This window comes from Polypterus senegalus, chromosome 8 (assembly GCF_016835505.1).
Source record: "Polypterus senegalus isolate Bchr_013 chromosome 8, ASM1683550v1, whole genome shotgun sequence".
NCBI lineage: Eukaryota > Metazoa > Chordata > Cladistia > Polypteriformes > Polypteridae > Polypterus > Polypterus senegalus.
Genome location: NC_053161.1, coordinates 117,855,220 through 117,872,085, shown reverse-complemented (window position 1 = coordinate 117,872,085; position 16,866 = coordinate 117,855,220). Strand labels below are relative to the sequence as shown.

General features: G+C 34.6%; 1 protein-coding gene across 2 annotated transcripts in view; it reads right to left on the bottom strand.

Annotated features, from left to right (window-relative positions):
• utp20 (UTP20 small subunit processome component) overlaps window positions 1-16,866 on the bottom strand; it is a 154,385-nt gene that overhangs the window by 37,626 nt on the left and 99,893 nt on the right. For both annotated transcript variants that reach the window (XM_039761686.1, XM_039761688.1), the window contains exons 34-42: window positions 16,579-16,632; window positions 16,342-16,494; window positions 15,328-15,483; window positions 13,045-13,185; window positions 8,921-9,058; window positions 2,107-2,246; window positions 1,413-1,501; window positions 467-759; window positions 221-360 (exon numbers count right to left, since the gene is read on the bottom strand). In XM_039761686.1, coding sequence (XP_039617620.1) covers window positions 221-360; window positions 467-759; window positions 1,413-1,501; window positions 2,107-2,246; window positions 8,921-9,058; window positions 13,045-13,185; window positions 15,328-15,483; window positions 16,342-16,494; window positions 16,579-16,632 — 1,304 coding nt within the window. The remainder of the gene's footprint in view (window positions 1-220; window positions 361-466; window positions 760-1,412; window positions 1,502-2,106; window positions 2,247-8,920; window positions 9,059-13,044; window positions 13,186-15,327; window positions 15,484-16,341; window positions 16,495-16,578; window positions 16,633-16,866) is intronic.

Sequence of the window (16,866 nt, the reverse complement as noted above, 5' to 3'; positions counted from 1 at the left end):
GGAATCTTCCAGATTTATGTAAAGTACACGTGCTAGTATAAAGAGTACACCACATGTACAGCAGTAGTGTTCGCAGGACTACACGTCGCATGAAGTATAAACCTGGCCTAATACAAAATTACAAAGATTGTCACATGAAATTGGGTTTCATGTTATAATTTTGTACTTTCGGTCCAAATTTCGAAAGACTGTCATTTTTAAACAGAGTAACACTCTCTACCTTGGTAAGTTTGCTTCCATGACTTCTTGTGGAAGGGACTGCATTAACTTGACCATGGCAAATGCAATAGGAATTCGAGCAAGTTGTTCTTCATCCACTTCTTTGGATTTTGCTAATTTATGTTCACTCTCTCGCTTTCCCTGTAATAGAGGAAAATTAACTAATAAAAATGTATTACATTGTATCCAATACATGTATTGAAAAGAAAAAAAAATTACTAAATGAATTTCATGTTGTTAAAATCACCTTTGCAGAGAGGCACTTGTGTAATCGAGGCAAGATGGTGTTTGACACAGTGCCTTGGATGTGCTGGATTAGATTTTCCAGTTCTTGTTTATTTCTGGGCATTCCCAAAAAGGTGTTATTAGAATGATTTGTGGTTGTATTATTTTTATTTGAAGACAACACTTCCTTTGCTTCTCCTTCTATATTTATTTCTTTAGAACTATCTTCAGGAATATCCATATCCACCTCCTCTTCACTTTCCTCTAGCTCCATCTCTTCACCTTCCTCTTCTGCATTATCATCCATTACACAAGCTTTATGGAGGGGGATAAATTATTTTAAGCAAGAGATTAATAATGATCAGACACAGCAATTTGAATCAATAATTTAAATATTTATTTATTGTAATCTCATAAAGATATTAAAATTAGTAACATGTCAATAACATAAAGCATAGACATTTCCTGAAAAAACACAAGACACACATACAGCCACAGACATGTTAAATATTAATTATTTGATCCAATCGAGAATTATTACACACAAACAGTGAACTATTAAATCTCTCTCTGTTTCACAAATAAAAATGAATTAGCATTTTGAAATGTACTTATTAATATTTTCTTTCGATACATGTAATTATTTTGAAAGTATAAGTTTAATGATGATCCTGCAAATTGGAATTACAAAAGAAAGCTGAAACATCTACTGTTATTAATTAATAAATTCTAATGAAACAATACAAATAGCAGAAACAGGGGCATTTTATAAAATTAACAAATATACACATTTGCTGAAAATGTATGTATATATATATATATATATATATATATATATATATATATACACACACACACACACACACACACACATACATACTTATACATACTTATACATACACTGTATACACACATATACATACACACAAACACCCTAATAAATATTTAATGTAAATATTTGAACCCACCTTCATTTAATTCCTTCTTTGGTGCTTCAAGACATTTTGAAAGAGTTTTACTGTCAAAATGGAAAGCATCTAAAACAGCCACTAGTAAACTAAAAGTAAATTAAATACATTTAAAATGTTAATAGGACCAACTTTAAGAAAAAGAAAAGTTTCTTTGAGTGACATGAGATTATTAGATTTACTCAGTATCTAACAGGAATCTGTTTTAATACAAAATGCCTATCATAATTATTCTGACAGTGAAGTAAAAACTGGTAGGTCTCTTGTATGCTTAGGAAATTCAGATTTGACATGCACAGATAAATAAAAGAAAAAATTCAAATACCATGTTTTATTTCAGTACAAGCTGCATATACCCTTGAAGTTCCTTTTCTATTTTATTCAAATTTTATTTGAAGAAAGTAACATTCCATACGACCGAGTCTAACTTATACAAATAAGAAGATAGCATTACATACAATCAAATTGAACTTAAACCAGTCTGAAGACTGAATTTCAAATAAACATAAACATATACTACAGTGTACTGAATGAATTTGTGAAGGGCATGTTTGCACAGCAAGTAGCAACTTCCTCTTTTAAGCTATCTAGATAGACTGGTATGTTGATTCATTCATCACATAAAGTACTACTTACTAAATATTCACACTAAAGACATCTGATTATAATACTTTCACTTACTAGTCAGACTTACCTGACAGCCAATTTCTGATCAATTTGTCTTGTCTGTAAAACGTGCACAAACAATTTCAAGTAATATATGTATTTGGACCAGGGTAGCTGCTTGCATATAGCTCCAATCACCTCCACAGAAGCAGACATCATATTCTCATGCTATAAAAAAGGATGGCTATATATTATTATTATTTTATACCTTTTATGTTGAATTCTGCTGTGAATAACCCCCATTGTTACAGCTTTTAAGGAATTTTGAGCAATGAAATGGTACAAAAGTAAACAGTAAACTGGCAGAGGTTAAAAAAAGGCTGATATTATTATTATGTAAAAGAAATGTAATTTTCAGTTATATACGAAAATGCCTTTTTCACAGAACAAGTAATGGGTTAACAGCTTACAGTTTTAAGCCATGAAAGTTAATGCGAACAGTTGACTCTCAGATACTTGTTGTCTAGTTCTGTTGAGGCTTCTGTGACTGCAAGTTCCTTTTCATGGTGTAAAAACTTGTACTTACAGATATCTAAGCTTTCTTTACAATTTGTCTTAAGGAAAGATCTACAATTTTACCTGTTACAATGGTATGGCTTTCTTCAATTATTAATTGCCTTTTTTTCACCATTATGATAGCAAAATATACTGCTCAAAAACATTAAAGGAACACTTTTAATCAGAGTATATCATCAAATCAATTAAACTTCTGGGATTTTGATCTAGTCAGTTAAGTAGCAGAGGGGGTTGTTAATCAGTTTCAGCTGCTTTGGTGTTAATGAAATTAACAACAGGTGCACTAGAAGGGCTACAATGAGACAACAGGAATGGTTTAACAGTTGGAGGCCACTGACATTTTCCCCTCCTCATCTTTTCTGACTGTTTTTTCACAGATTTTGCATTTGGCTACAGTCAATGTCACTCTGGTAGCATGATGCGATACCTGGACCCTACAGAGGTTGTACAGGTAGTCCAACTTCTCCAAGATGACACATCAATATGTGCCATTGCCAGAAGGTTTGCTGTGTCTCCCAGCACAGTCTCAAGGGCATGGAGGAGATTCCAGGAGAGGCAGTTACTCTAGGAGAGCTGGACAGGGCCGTATAAGATCCTTAACACATCAGCAGGACTGGTATTTGCTCCTTTGTGCAAGGAGGAACAGGATGAGCACTGCCAGAGCCCTACAAAATGACCTCCAACAGGCCACTGGTGTGAGTGTCTCTAACCAAACAAGTAGAAACAGACTTCATGAGAGTAGCCTGAGGGCCTGACATCCTCTAGTGGGCCCTGTGCTCACTGCCTGGCACCATGGAAGCTCGATTGGCATTTGCCATAGGATTCCAGAATTGCAGGTCCACCACTGGTTCCCCGTGCTTTTCAAAGATGAGAGCAGATTCATCCTGAGCACGTGACAGACGTGAAAGGGTCTGGAGAAGCCATGGAGAATGTTATGCAACCATGTTGTTAATGTTATGTAACATTGTTCAGCATGACCGGTTTTGGTGGTGGTTCAGTGATGGTTTGGCGAGGCATATCCATGGAGGGATGCACAGACCTCTACAGGCAAGACAACATCACCTTGACAGCCATTAGGCATCGGGATGAAATCCTTGGACCCATTGTCAGACCCTATGCTGGTGCAGTAGGTCCTGGGTTCCTCCTGGTGCATGACACTGCCCGGCCTCATGTGGCGAGAGTATGCAGGCAGTTCATGGAGGATGAAGGAATTGATAACACTGATTGCCCACCACGCTTGCCTGACCTAAATCCACTAGAACACCTGGTCCAGATCTGAGAGGAAATTTCCCAGGACACCATCCGTCGTCTCATTAGGAGCATGCCCCAATGCTGTCAGGCATACATATCAGCATGTGGGGGCTATACAAACTACTGAGTACGATTTTGAGTTGCTGCAATGAAAATTCGGCAAAATGGACTAGCCTGCTGCATCATTTTTTCACTTTGATTTTCAGTGTGTCTTTCAATTCAGCCCTCTGTAGGTTGATAATTTTCATTTCCATCAAATGATGTGGCATCTGTTCGTTCCTAACATATTACAAAGTCCATATCAGTATAGATATTCAGCATGATTTTTTCCTATTCGGATCAGATGTGTTTCCAAAGTGTTCTTTTCATTTTTTTGAGCAGTTTATAATATCCAAATAATGTTTCAGAGGGTGTAGTAACACAGTTCTAACGCTGCTTTTATACAAGCAGAGGGATCAAAAGTAATAAACAAAAGTTGGGAAATATCTTAACAATTGTTCATGTTGTCTCCTGACCGGCATATTTTGTGGATGTCAAGCATTTTTAATCGTAATTAGGTATTTAATTTCATTTTTAGCATTGGTAGTTCAGCAATGTCCAGTACTTTTCTGTTAATTCTACTGCTGCACAACTTCTTAGCTAATCAAAATTTAAAGACTTGTGCGTTTCATATAAATCTTTGATATGTGACATTATTGTCCCATATGTACAAGAATCCCTAGTCCTTACTGAATGACTACTCTCTGCTCTGTGTCTTTAGCTAAATTTGTAGGTCTGTGGGCTGGTACATCCAGTTTTGCAATAAATAGTGGTAATTAATGCTTTACATTTAGTTTCATCCATGGACATAAACCCCCAAAATGTTCTACCATGAAGTCAAAGCTGTGAAGTGGAGATAATCTTGGTTATTGCTAATAGTACTCACATTGCATGATTTTGCATACAGTAATAGTAGACCCATTAATCAAAACAAATGCTTAAACTACAGAAGACTACTGACACATATCTGATTAAATGTCACTAGGTATCTCTAGGGCAGGGGGGTTTAGCCAGTTTTCTTAGTGTAGCACCTCCAGGAACTTGCTAGGCACAACTAAAAGTGAGATTTCGTAACTTTCACCCATCCTCCTTAAATTGAGTTTAGGGATTTTAAATGCAAGTCTTTTTGTGTGGTTGCATACGTCTTTAAGTTTGTCTTATGCACATTAAATACTTGTAAATGAATTTTTTTTTGTTACAACAGTAGCATGGTTTAATATGGAGTTAAAACTAGAAAAACTGAAATTTATATTTTTAGTTTACAAAAATTATAATTACATATGAATCCAAATTAAAAAAAAATGAAAAAGTTAAAGATTTCAGATTGAAAAAAGAGAGAGAAAAATGACTCAACTGTGAAGGTTGTATGTCTTTATATTTTAAAAGGTCATTATTGTCAATGTTGGGTTTTAGTTTAGACCTGCTTCTAACTTAAGCTTTTTCCATTTATTTGTAAAAGAAGTCAAACATTAGAATCTGTCTCTGAAACAACAGCTTTCAGCTGAGATAATAACAAAAATGATAGTTTAGATTTGTGTATTTTGTTACTAATATTTGTTAAAATCTGTGTTTTGTTCTTCATTGTACAGTCATGTGAAAAATGCAAGTACACCCCATGACTTTTTTAACATATCTGAACAAGATCTTTATTTAAACAGTAACTACAGATAAAGGTGAAACACTTGAACAAATGACACATAAAAATGACATGGTGTATTCATTCTAATAATCTAAATTACCAGAAATGCAGAACTATCACATGAATAAAGAAGCCCACCCTTGTCTTTATCACCACTATAAACCTATACACTTAGGTATTCCAGATTAGGTGCCAATGATTAGAACCTTCTTAGGGAGTTTGCATGTAGAACCTGTCAAATTTAATCTGCAGTTATTTGGTGTCTGGTGTTTTTTTCCATGATGACACCAGACACATCAATGGCAAAGATCAAAAGAGCTTTTCATGGCCCTCAGAAACAAGGTTGTGGATGCCTATGAGCCTACAGCGTTCCACTGTAAGGAAAATAGGCAAGAAGTGGTATAGATTTCAGATGACTGCTGATTGACCAGGACTGGTTAGTCCAACAAATTTGTCTGAAGTGATGAACATTTGATACTAAAACAAATCTCCGTGAACCCCAGAATTTAACTTCAGCATCTGCAGATAACACTAGAAACAGGTGGGGCCAAAGTGTATGCATCTAAAATCAAAAAGAGATTGCACAAATTTGACCTACATGCAAGGTGTGCCAGGAAAAAGCTGTTTCTGTCCAAAATTAACATTACAGCCATTGAACACACAGGCAAAGGCCAGGCCTTTTGGAACTATGTGCTCTGTCCAGATGAATAAAAAAAGATAAGAGTTGTATGGGCACAGTAATAGTAGACATGACTGGCACAAACCAAAGAGTTTCAGAAGAAGCTCATATCAACTGTGAAGCATGATGGTAGAAATGTTATAGGCATGGGGATGCTTTGTGGCCTCAGGGTCTGGGCAACTTGTAGTCATCAAGTCAACTATGAATTCTGGATCATATCAAAGTATGTTTAAGGGCAATGTGAGACTAAACTGGAAATTGACTTTTCAACACAATAATGACCCAATGCACACTAGAAAATCCACTAAGGAATGTCTTGCCAGGTCAGAGTCTGATTTACTGTCTGAATGTAGTGAGGGGATTTAAATGAGCAGTACATGCAAGAAAACCCACAAACATCTTGCACTGAATGAATTTTGCACAAAGAAGTTGTCAAAAATGTCATCAGGTCGATGTCACAGACTGTCGGACTGTTCTGAAAAACATCTATCAGTAGTCACTTCAGCTAAATGGGGAAATATCAGCTTCTTAGGCCAATAATGTACTTATTTTTGGCCTTTAAATCCACTGAAATTTTAATTGAATAAATGATTCAAAAGGCCTTTTTTTCTGTGTATCTACTCAAGTATATCACCATCATCTGTAGATATTGTTTTCATGAAGATCACCTGTGTGCCTGTTCAAATATGTTGAAAAAGTAAACAATTTTCATTGGGTGTACTTAAGTTTTCACATGACTGTGTATTATTCTGTCTTAATTTGCCAGTCTCACAGCAGAAGCACAGGCGAGTGTGGAAACTTGGTTTCAGCTTCTTCATCTTACTCCTATATACAAAACGAGATTGAGGGGGTTGTGCTGTAGGAGCTGTTATAGCTGGGAGCATGCTGAGATATACAGAAACTACAGGTAAAATTCTGTTACAACGAACTCCCAGAGACCTAAAAAATATTTTGTTGGAACAAAAACTTGTTGTAATGAGATTCTGTATATGTTACTATAGTGAATTTTTAAACTTATATCCAGGCATCTGCGATCATTTCAATAGCTTATTTCGCGTTAATTTTAATCTCCTCCTGTATACAAGTTATGCTGATGAGAATTTTTCTCAGCATTTCCTTGCGATAATACACTTTCAGGGTGTGAAGGATTCCCAAATCCAATGGTTGAAGCACTGCTGTGGAATTGGTGGGAGGAATTCAATGCGAACATTATCTAAATGTGGAAGCATGTTGTGGGCAGCACAGTTAGTAATCAGGAGCTGAATCATCCTTTTCTTCTTCATATCGTGAGGTTTCTGAACTCTTTTGAGACCCTCCACCCAAAGGGAACAACACGCTGAAGTGCATCCTGAAGCGCGATTGCAGAGTCTGTGGAAGATTGTTTGTCCGTTGCTGGGGCAGGGCAATAGAAGGTTCACAGCGGTGCAGTGAAGTGACACAGAAATCATAAAAGATCGGGGTTGCTCTATAAGTCCCTGTCTTGCACCCCAAAACACGAGGCTTAGTCTCAGTACTTTAGCAAAACCAGCTTTATTCAGCTTGAAACAGGAACGGCACAGTTATTTACTGTAGCGTGATCTGCCACTCTCCTATACACAGACACAGCAGCCAGGCAGGGTCGTGGCCAGGTCAGTGACCAAGTAATTTTGTTACCTGCATTTATAATTTAGGTGCTCCTAACCTTGCATCACCCATCGAGATCTTTTCTGTTTACTTTGGTAGAGAGACACAGCATAGCTATGAGCCTGCTATTGCCCCATAAAGACACGGAGATCGCACTCTGGGTCGCTCTTCGGCATGCTGTCTAGTAGGAGGAGGTCCCAAGAGAGTTTACAAACCTCACATTTTGTTGAATGAGTGCCTCATTAGTAGGAATGTTTCTTGAACGAGCATCACTGAACCACATAAAAACTGCTTTTTCAATGTCTTCAAATGTAGCAGTTCACATACATTTGCAACCCGAGATTTTTCTTCTTTTTTTGCTCTGTCTTTCAAAAAAGTTGAAAGTGTTGATGCTGAAATTCCAAATTCACTGGCAAAGTCTTTTTTCTTTTTGCCGCAATTGAGAGCTGCAAAAAAATTAGTTTTTTTTTTTCTAATATGAACTGTTATTGTTTTTTTGTGTCTGCCATTTCTATAAGAGGGTGACAATGAGTTAAATTCCAATGAATGTTTTTCACATGTTGATAAGAAATAAGCAAAAGTATCACTGAAAACCGGAGGAAACAAAAAAAAACAGTACGAGGAAAGTTCGAAGAAAAAAAAATGACAGTGTTTCTGTTTGGGGATCGATGTGCACAACTGAGCTGAGGCCACAGAACTAACTGCTCCATGGATGATTCATTCAGGCATTTCAAGGTCTTTTGTGCTCTTCGTTGTAAAGAAAGTATCTGCTGAATGTACATCGTAGTAACGAGATTTCTATAGACTCATGTCATATGCAGCAGCTGTCGGGACCATAAAAATACTTTGTTGTAATGAAAATTTAATTGTAAAGATATTCGTTGTAACGGAATTTTACCTGCATTTTGCAGACTGGGTTGGGGCCACCTTAGGTATCTACATGTGCTGAACCACACAAAATTGTCAAAAGTGGATCATCCATTGTGAGAAGTGCTAGTATGCATACATTTACTGTACATACATCAACACACACATATGCACACATTTACAAATACATACAAAGACACACATACACACAATCAGACAAAATAATACCTTAAACATTTTCCCATCGAACAGAGCTGTCATTGAATATGGCATAATGTAGTTCTGAAGTGATTTTGAAGACAAGAAAAGATCTCCTTCTGTAAGCTGCTTGGCAAATTTTCTTAATGCACGAGCTCGTCGATGGATCTAAAGATTTAAAAAAACAAATCAATATACAGTGCTATAGCTACAACACATTAATATTTCAATAATTGATGATTCAGGTGAATTTTAAAAGCAATTAATCAGATCAGCTTTAAATCAAGGTTATGACGAATATGTTTGTCATTGCACAATAGCTACATGCCTTTATTCAAATAATTTATGACAAAAATTAAAATTTAGATTGAAGTTAAATTCATTAATATTTTCTTACAGCATTGTCTTTCACTCCAAAGACTCAAGCAAAACATGCTTAATTTTACAAAGAAAATTCAAAATAATTTTTAATGCATAAAAAAAACAGGAAAAACAAAATAAACATGATTCAAACAGGTTTAATATACATCAAATATGTCACTTGAAATTCAGTTGTTAACAGAGATGCAGTAACTGCATGTTTTTAATTCAACCCCGGTCCCTGTAGTTTTCAGAAAATTCCATCACTAATATTAAAAATGTGAGTATGTCAACATGCCAGTTATAACAGAAGGTTGATATGCAATGTTATGACAGTGGGCTGAACTGCTAATTATTAATTAAATCAATTTCTCAGAATACCTCTTTATTTATGTATGTACTTATTTCTTACAGGATAAAAAGTCTCCTCTCTTTTCTTGTATGGTTTGCTGAGAATACTGTTATCCATGTAGTCAGGGTTTAGAAAATGTAAAATTTATCTATTTAAAATTAAACGTACAACACAAAAAAAGTGTGCTGAACTTGAAGTCTGAGTATTTTCAGAAATATTCAGATTCCTCTATTTATTATATATTTGCGAGTAGAGCTGCATCTGCTTGCATCTGTAAAGGAAAAAAGTTAAAAGTCCTTTCCATGTTGAAAAGGAGAAAGGTTTCAAGATACAATATAATGCAGCTATAGGACCTTCTTTCTTTTTTCAACTGGAAACAACCTTTAACCCACCCATCCATACACACACACACACACACACACACACACACACACACACACACACAGTGTACAGTGGGATGCAAAAGTTTGGGCAACCTTGTTAATAGTCATTACTTTCCTGTATAAATCGTTGGTTGTTATGATAAAAAATGTCAGTTAAATATATCATAGAGGAGACACACACAGTGATATTTGAGAAGTGAAATGAAGTTTATTGGATTTACAGAAAGTGTGCAATAATTGTTCAAACAAAATCAGGCAGGTGCATAAATTTGGGCACCGTTGTCATTTTATTGATTCCAAAACTTTTAGAACTAATTTTTGGAACTCAAATTGGCTTGGTAAGCTCAGTGACCCCTGACCTACATACACAGGTGAATCCTATAATGAGAAAGAGTATTTAAGGGGGTCAATTGTAAGTTTTCCTCCTCCTTTAATTTTCTCTGAAGAGCAGCAACATGGGGGTCACAAAACAACTCTCAAATGACCTGAAGACAAAGATTGTTCACCATCATGGTTTAGGGGAAGGATACAGAAAGCTGTCCCAGAGATTTAAGCTGTCTGTTTCCACAGTTAGGAACATATTGAGGAAATGGAAATGGAAGACCTCAGGCTCAGTTCAAGTTAAGGCTCGAAGTGGCAGACCAAGAAAGATTTCGGATAGACAGAAGTGGCGAATGGTGAGAACAGTCAGAGTCAACCCACAGACCAGCACCAAAGACCTACAACATCATCTTGCAGCAGATGGAGTCACTGTGCATCGTTCAACCATTCGGCGCACTTTACACAAGGAGATGCTGTATGCGAGAGTGATGCAGAGGAAGCCTTTTCTCCGCCCACAGCACAAACAGAGCCGATTGAGGTATGCTCAAGCACATTTGGACAAGCCAGCTTCATTTTGGAATAAGGTGCTGTGGACTGATGAAACTAAAATTGAGATATTTGGGCATAACAAAGGCGTTATGCATGGAGGAAAAAGAACACAGCATTCCAAGAAAAACACCTGCTACCTACAGTAAAATATGGTGGTGGTTCCATCATGCTGTGGGGCTGTGTGGCCAGTGCAGGGACTGGGAATCTTGTCAAAGTTGAGGGGCGCATGGATTCCACTCAGTATCAGCAGATTCTGGAGACCAATGTCCAGGAATCAGTGACAAAGCTGAAGCTGCGCCGGGACTGGATCTTTCAACAAGACAACGACCCGAAACACTGCTCAAAATCCACTAAGGCATTCATGCAGAGGAACAAGTACAACGTTCTGGAATGGCCATCTCAGTCCCCAGACCTGAATATAATTGAAAATCTGTGGTGTGAGTTAAAGAGAGCTGTCCATGCTCGGAAGCCATCAAACCTGAATGAACTAGAGATGTTTTGTAAAGAGGAATGGTCCAAAATACCTTCAACCACAATCCAGGCTCTCATTGGAACCTACAGGAAGCGATTAGAGGCTGTAATTTCTGCAAAATGCGGATCTACTAAATATTGATTTCATTTCATTTTTGTGGTGCCCAAATTTATGCACCTGCCTGATTTTGTTTGAACAATTATTGCACACTTTCTGTAAATCCAATAAACTTCATTTCACTTCTCAAATATCACTGTGTGTGTCTCCTATATGATATATTTAACTGACATTTTTTATCAAAACAACCAACGATTTATACAGGAAAATAATTAATATTAACAAGGTTGCCCAAACTTTTGCATCCCACTGTATATACAGTATATTTTATCTAATGCAGTGGTTCCCAAACTCGGTTATAGGGACCCCCCAGTGGCTGCAGGGTTTTATTCCAACCATATTCACAATCAGTAGTAATAATCATTTAATTAGCTGGTCTTTTTTTCTCTTCACTTATTCTGCATTCAGAAAAGTACAGCAGTATGTTTTTTTAACTTTTAAAAGACATTTAGAAATTTCTATTTTATCTAAAGTTTTAAACACTTAACTCTCTTTTGTTGTTTTCCTATTATTTTTCCCTTCTTCTGTGTAGTTTGCTCCCTTCGTTTAACCCTTATAGTAACAATTAACAACAAGCTGAGTAGACACCTGGGATGATGAAAGCTGCAACTACTTCAGACCCACTAATTAGTAAATAAGGAATTAAATAATCAGAATACCTGGAAAACCAGAATGAAAGTATTGTTGACAAGTATAAAAAAACAACAAAAAAAAACACAACGTATCCCCCATTTAAATGCTTAGTACATTTTAATAAAATCAACCAAACCTAGTTTTGTAATTTCTACATTGACCCCAAAACAGCAACTGAGAAATCCAATTAAAAATGAAAGTTGGTTGGAACAAAACTCTACAGCCAGGGTCCCCAGGACTGAGTTTGAGAACCATTAATCCAAGGTATATTGTTTTTGGGTGGTATGTATTACCGTCACAAGTACATGAAAGACATTATATTCATTATATAATGCATTGGCTATGAACTTCCTCAGAACATTTCATTAAATACAAGACTGGCTTTTTACATTTCTGAAAGTCCTGTTGAGTTAACAATACATTTTATTTGTTTTGTCTAAATGACCAAATTACATACATAAAATAGTAAATCAGTAAGAGTAATTGAAACATACATAATTAAAATTCACATGAAAACACATCAAATGAACAACAGCACAGATGGATGAGAACTAAGCATTATAAGCTAAAGGGAAAAATACCAGTATTGAAATGAAGAAAACGTAGACATTCAATTCAATTAGATTCCAAGACTTCATGATCTAAGAACATTTAAAGAAGAGGGTTCTACAGATATGGTGAAATGAAGCGTGTCAAAACTATTTTTTTTTTGAGTAAGAAAATACATATTCCTAATACAGTTAATAGGCTAAACAGGCAGCAATGAAAAACAGGCACTGTTGAACAAAACACAACACACTATATATTTAGCCATGTTTGACAGACCAAATTGTCCCTGCATGTGCAATGTACGTTATACTTTCTTCAATTAAAAGCATACAGATACTACCCCTTGAAAACATCCACTGTAATTCCAAAGTGGGAAATAAATGCAAACTGAAAATGAAAAATACTCAATTTCCCATACCTGTATATGTTTCATATGTTCAAAGAAATCTGATTCAGGGTCACTGTAATTAGTCAACTGCACCAGCTCCTTAAACTCTGAGTCTGCAGGAAATGTCTGAATCAGACAGGAAAGTACTGTGGTGTATTCCTGTTGAATGCTCTGCAATTTAAATTTAAAAAAAAAGCATCAGCAAAAACTAAAAACATGAATTCCAAAAGTCCTATTTTCTAATTACATTTATTAATATAAGCACCACTAATGAACAAACTGTTAAAAAAAGATCATTAAGAATTTATTTTTAATAATATGAAGTACAGTTTAAAGCCACATTTGCCAATCTTTCAGAAATAATTGTTTAACATGGAAAATCTCCCATTATTTCTACTGTAGGTTCTTGTAACAAAATAAATGCGTCAATTTAAAAATGTGTCTGAACTGAGTTGTTTATTTTGACTAGTGTTTACAACTGAAATATGATACTATGATAATACCTAAATGTATTAATTTCCATGATATACAATAGATCAAAACAATTACAGTGGTAATATCTGACCAAAATATGACACATTAAAGTTAAATTGAAAGAGATTTGAAGATTGAAGGCATGCTCTAATGACTAGCACACTAATGTTCTATTGGCAGAACTGGGTTTTAATAAAATAATAAATGACAGAATACAACTTTTAAAATCTTTTTTGGGAAAGCTATGTAAAAACTAATGAAGCTTAAACTACAATATCATCAAGTGTCTTCTAATTCAAGCAATGTTAGGTTATTACAAAAAAAATCAATAAAAATGTTTAATTGTATATTAATAGTTGAATGCTATGTCTATTATTTATATGTCTATTATCTATGTATATTATTTCAGTAAGCACCATAATACACTTAAAGTAAATGGGAGGTGTAAAAATAATGAATAAACGCAATAATACATAGAAATTACTCTTTACAGTGTATTTTTCAAACTTACACATGAAACCTGATTTTTCAAAATATAGAATGCAAAATATGAAAATAAAATGGAAAAAAATAATCATCAGGGTGGGATGTAGAAGCTGAGAACAAGTCAATGAAAAAGAAAGTAGGAAATTGGGCATTTAAAATGAATTTAATCGCATTATAAAACTCATGTTTCTTTTTCCCTCCTACAGTATGAGGCTAGAACATTGGTTCTGCCTAGTTTTTTTGGTGACTAGGTTGCACATCCATTGAAAATTTAAAACATTGTTCATTTGTGTTTATTATTCACCAGACAGTTCTTTATAATCAGTTAACAAATAGTCACTTAATTTAAAACTGCTAATACCCAGAGTATTAGCCTCAGTAGTTTTGAAAAAAAAAAAATAATTGGAGGGAAACTAGAAGTGGAATGCCTTCATGTGCAAAGTGATGCCATCTCATTTATCTGGTTACAAGTGAGCAGACTGTACAGAAAATCTGTAATAAAGATTAAAGCCAAAGACATTTATCTTTAACCCTCAGCCCTGGATAGAATAAAGTGGTTTATGTACAACAATAAAGAAAATTACACAGAACACTGATTAATTGAAATGTCTCAAAACATTAACTACAGCAATACGCCTACAAGGGAAGCCGACTACATTTAAAAACAAAACAGTATCCTGTACCAACAAGCAGTCGAGCTGCAAACTACCTAGAGTAGAATGGATTTAGGTGTTTTGACAGTAATTGATGAAGTATGGTGAAAGGTATTAAAAATGCAAAAAGTGTAATGCACTCTTTATAATTTAGCCACAAATATTTTAACATTTTGATATAGTAACAGTTATAAGGCACCATAAGAATAAATTTATCTAAATGCGAAATTAGGCAAGCACACTAAGACTTACTACAAAATTAAGAAAACTAAAACAGATTTATAAAGATATTTTGGCAAACATTACATTCTGAATGCCTGAATCAATGGCTTGCAAAGTTGTCCCTATTTTAAGTTAAAAGTGGAGAAAATACTCTGGAATTAAAACATATTAATCAACAGAAATGCCTCACATTATGAATGCGTTTTGATGGCATTTTTAAAATAATTTTTTTAGTGGCAAATTAAAGGATCAAAGCAACATATGATTGTTTAAATTTGTTCACTAAGATTTTAAAAGTCAACTGATCATATAGTTAATTATTTTCTTTTTAGTTAAACTGAAATAACATTCCTTATGTGACATGATGTCTAATGAATTTGATGAAAACAAGCTCTGATACAGCCTGCACCACTTGACAAGAACAGGAAAAAACATGTCTGTATTGTCTTTTTGTCATAGAGTAGGTCTGACACTTTACCTCAGTCTTACACCGAAGTCCTTTCTTTACTGAAGCCACCAATGTTTTCAAAATAATTTCTTGGTATTCTTCTTTTGTGTGCTCAATCAAAGCAACTTGCTTGATTATTGTCATTAAGCACAATGTTGCAGTGTCACTGAGAGACATATCCCCCAACTATCGAAAAATAAATTTCAGGATTAAAAAAAAAGGGTAATGTTAATGCTTTTTTTCCCCTAGGCACAAGTTTTACAGATGATTAAATAAACATAACACACACAAAAAAAAATCCAAATAATAAAAACAGGGCTAATTAAGTTTTTTTATAAGGTCTATCTTGAAATATTGAAGCAATAGAAGACAAATGCAACATTTTGTAACAAATCAAGCTAACCTAGAGTAAAAATAATATTAACATTAATTAATAATGAAGGAGAAAGGAAAGTACTTTTAAATGAAGGTAGCTAAACAGTATGTTAATGTAATAGTCTATGAGTGACACAAACTTTAACAGAAGGAACTGTCTGGAACCCCATGTTTTGTAATCAATGTTTCACAAAGCTTAAAGAATGCTTGTGTTAAGCTAATGGCCATTTAAAACCTAATAATTTTCTTAAGCTCATTAACAGCTAGATACACGTTTAAAAAATGATAAATGTGTTAATATGAATCCATTCTTACAACTGTACAGTATAAGACATGTATTGATTTTATTTTAACAGAGTTTAGTAAACTCGATACGCTTTGTTCGGAAAGAATATAAACAAATCAAGTACTAGGCAAAATACCCTTTTTTGACCAACAACTAACTTGACAATAATTTTTCTAAGCACATTTTTTTTAAAGATGATTATGCTTACTTGGTGCAAGTGAAGAGCAGAGCTATACATTCAACCCATTTTTACATTTTTTGCTCATCTGTCATATGATTAAAACAAGAATGGAAGAGTCTCTGAAGTGTAACAATTATCACTGCATTGTAGCACTGTGACACTTAGATAATAGAAGACTTACGATACCTCTTATTATATTTACCTGTATAGAATAGAAACAGTTTTGCATTATAGTAATGAGATAATCTGTATCCAAGGAGTTCATCTTTTTGATGTAATCCATAATGAACTGAAAAGCTATTAAACGTTCATCAAAATTTATTTCATCTAGGTGTCTGCTGTCAAAAGCATTTAGCTGTGAGAAGATGAAAAAAATGTATTTAGAACAAAAGTATGATTTAATTACTAATAACTAATAATACAAATCTGTAAAATTCACCTTGATTGCAATATCTGTGATGTATTTCAGCCTTTCATCCAGATCACTTAAACACTGAGAAAAAAAAAAAAAAAAAAATACAACAATAAAACTACATTAATCAAAATACTTGGATTTTAAATCCAATGCATTGACATTACCTTCTCCTGGAGTTGCCATACAAATATACAACATATTTTGGGCAGAAAAGAAACTATGCATGAAAGTTATTTTTAGGATTCAGAAAAGATCAAAATGAATCTATTTTATTGAGTTGTAAAGGAATATATTGTAATGAAATATATTAAA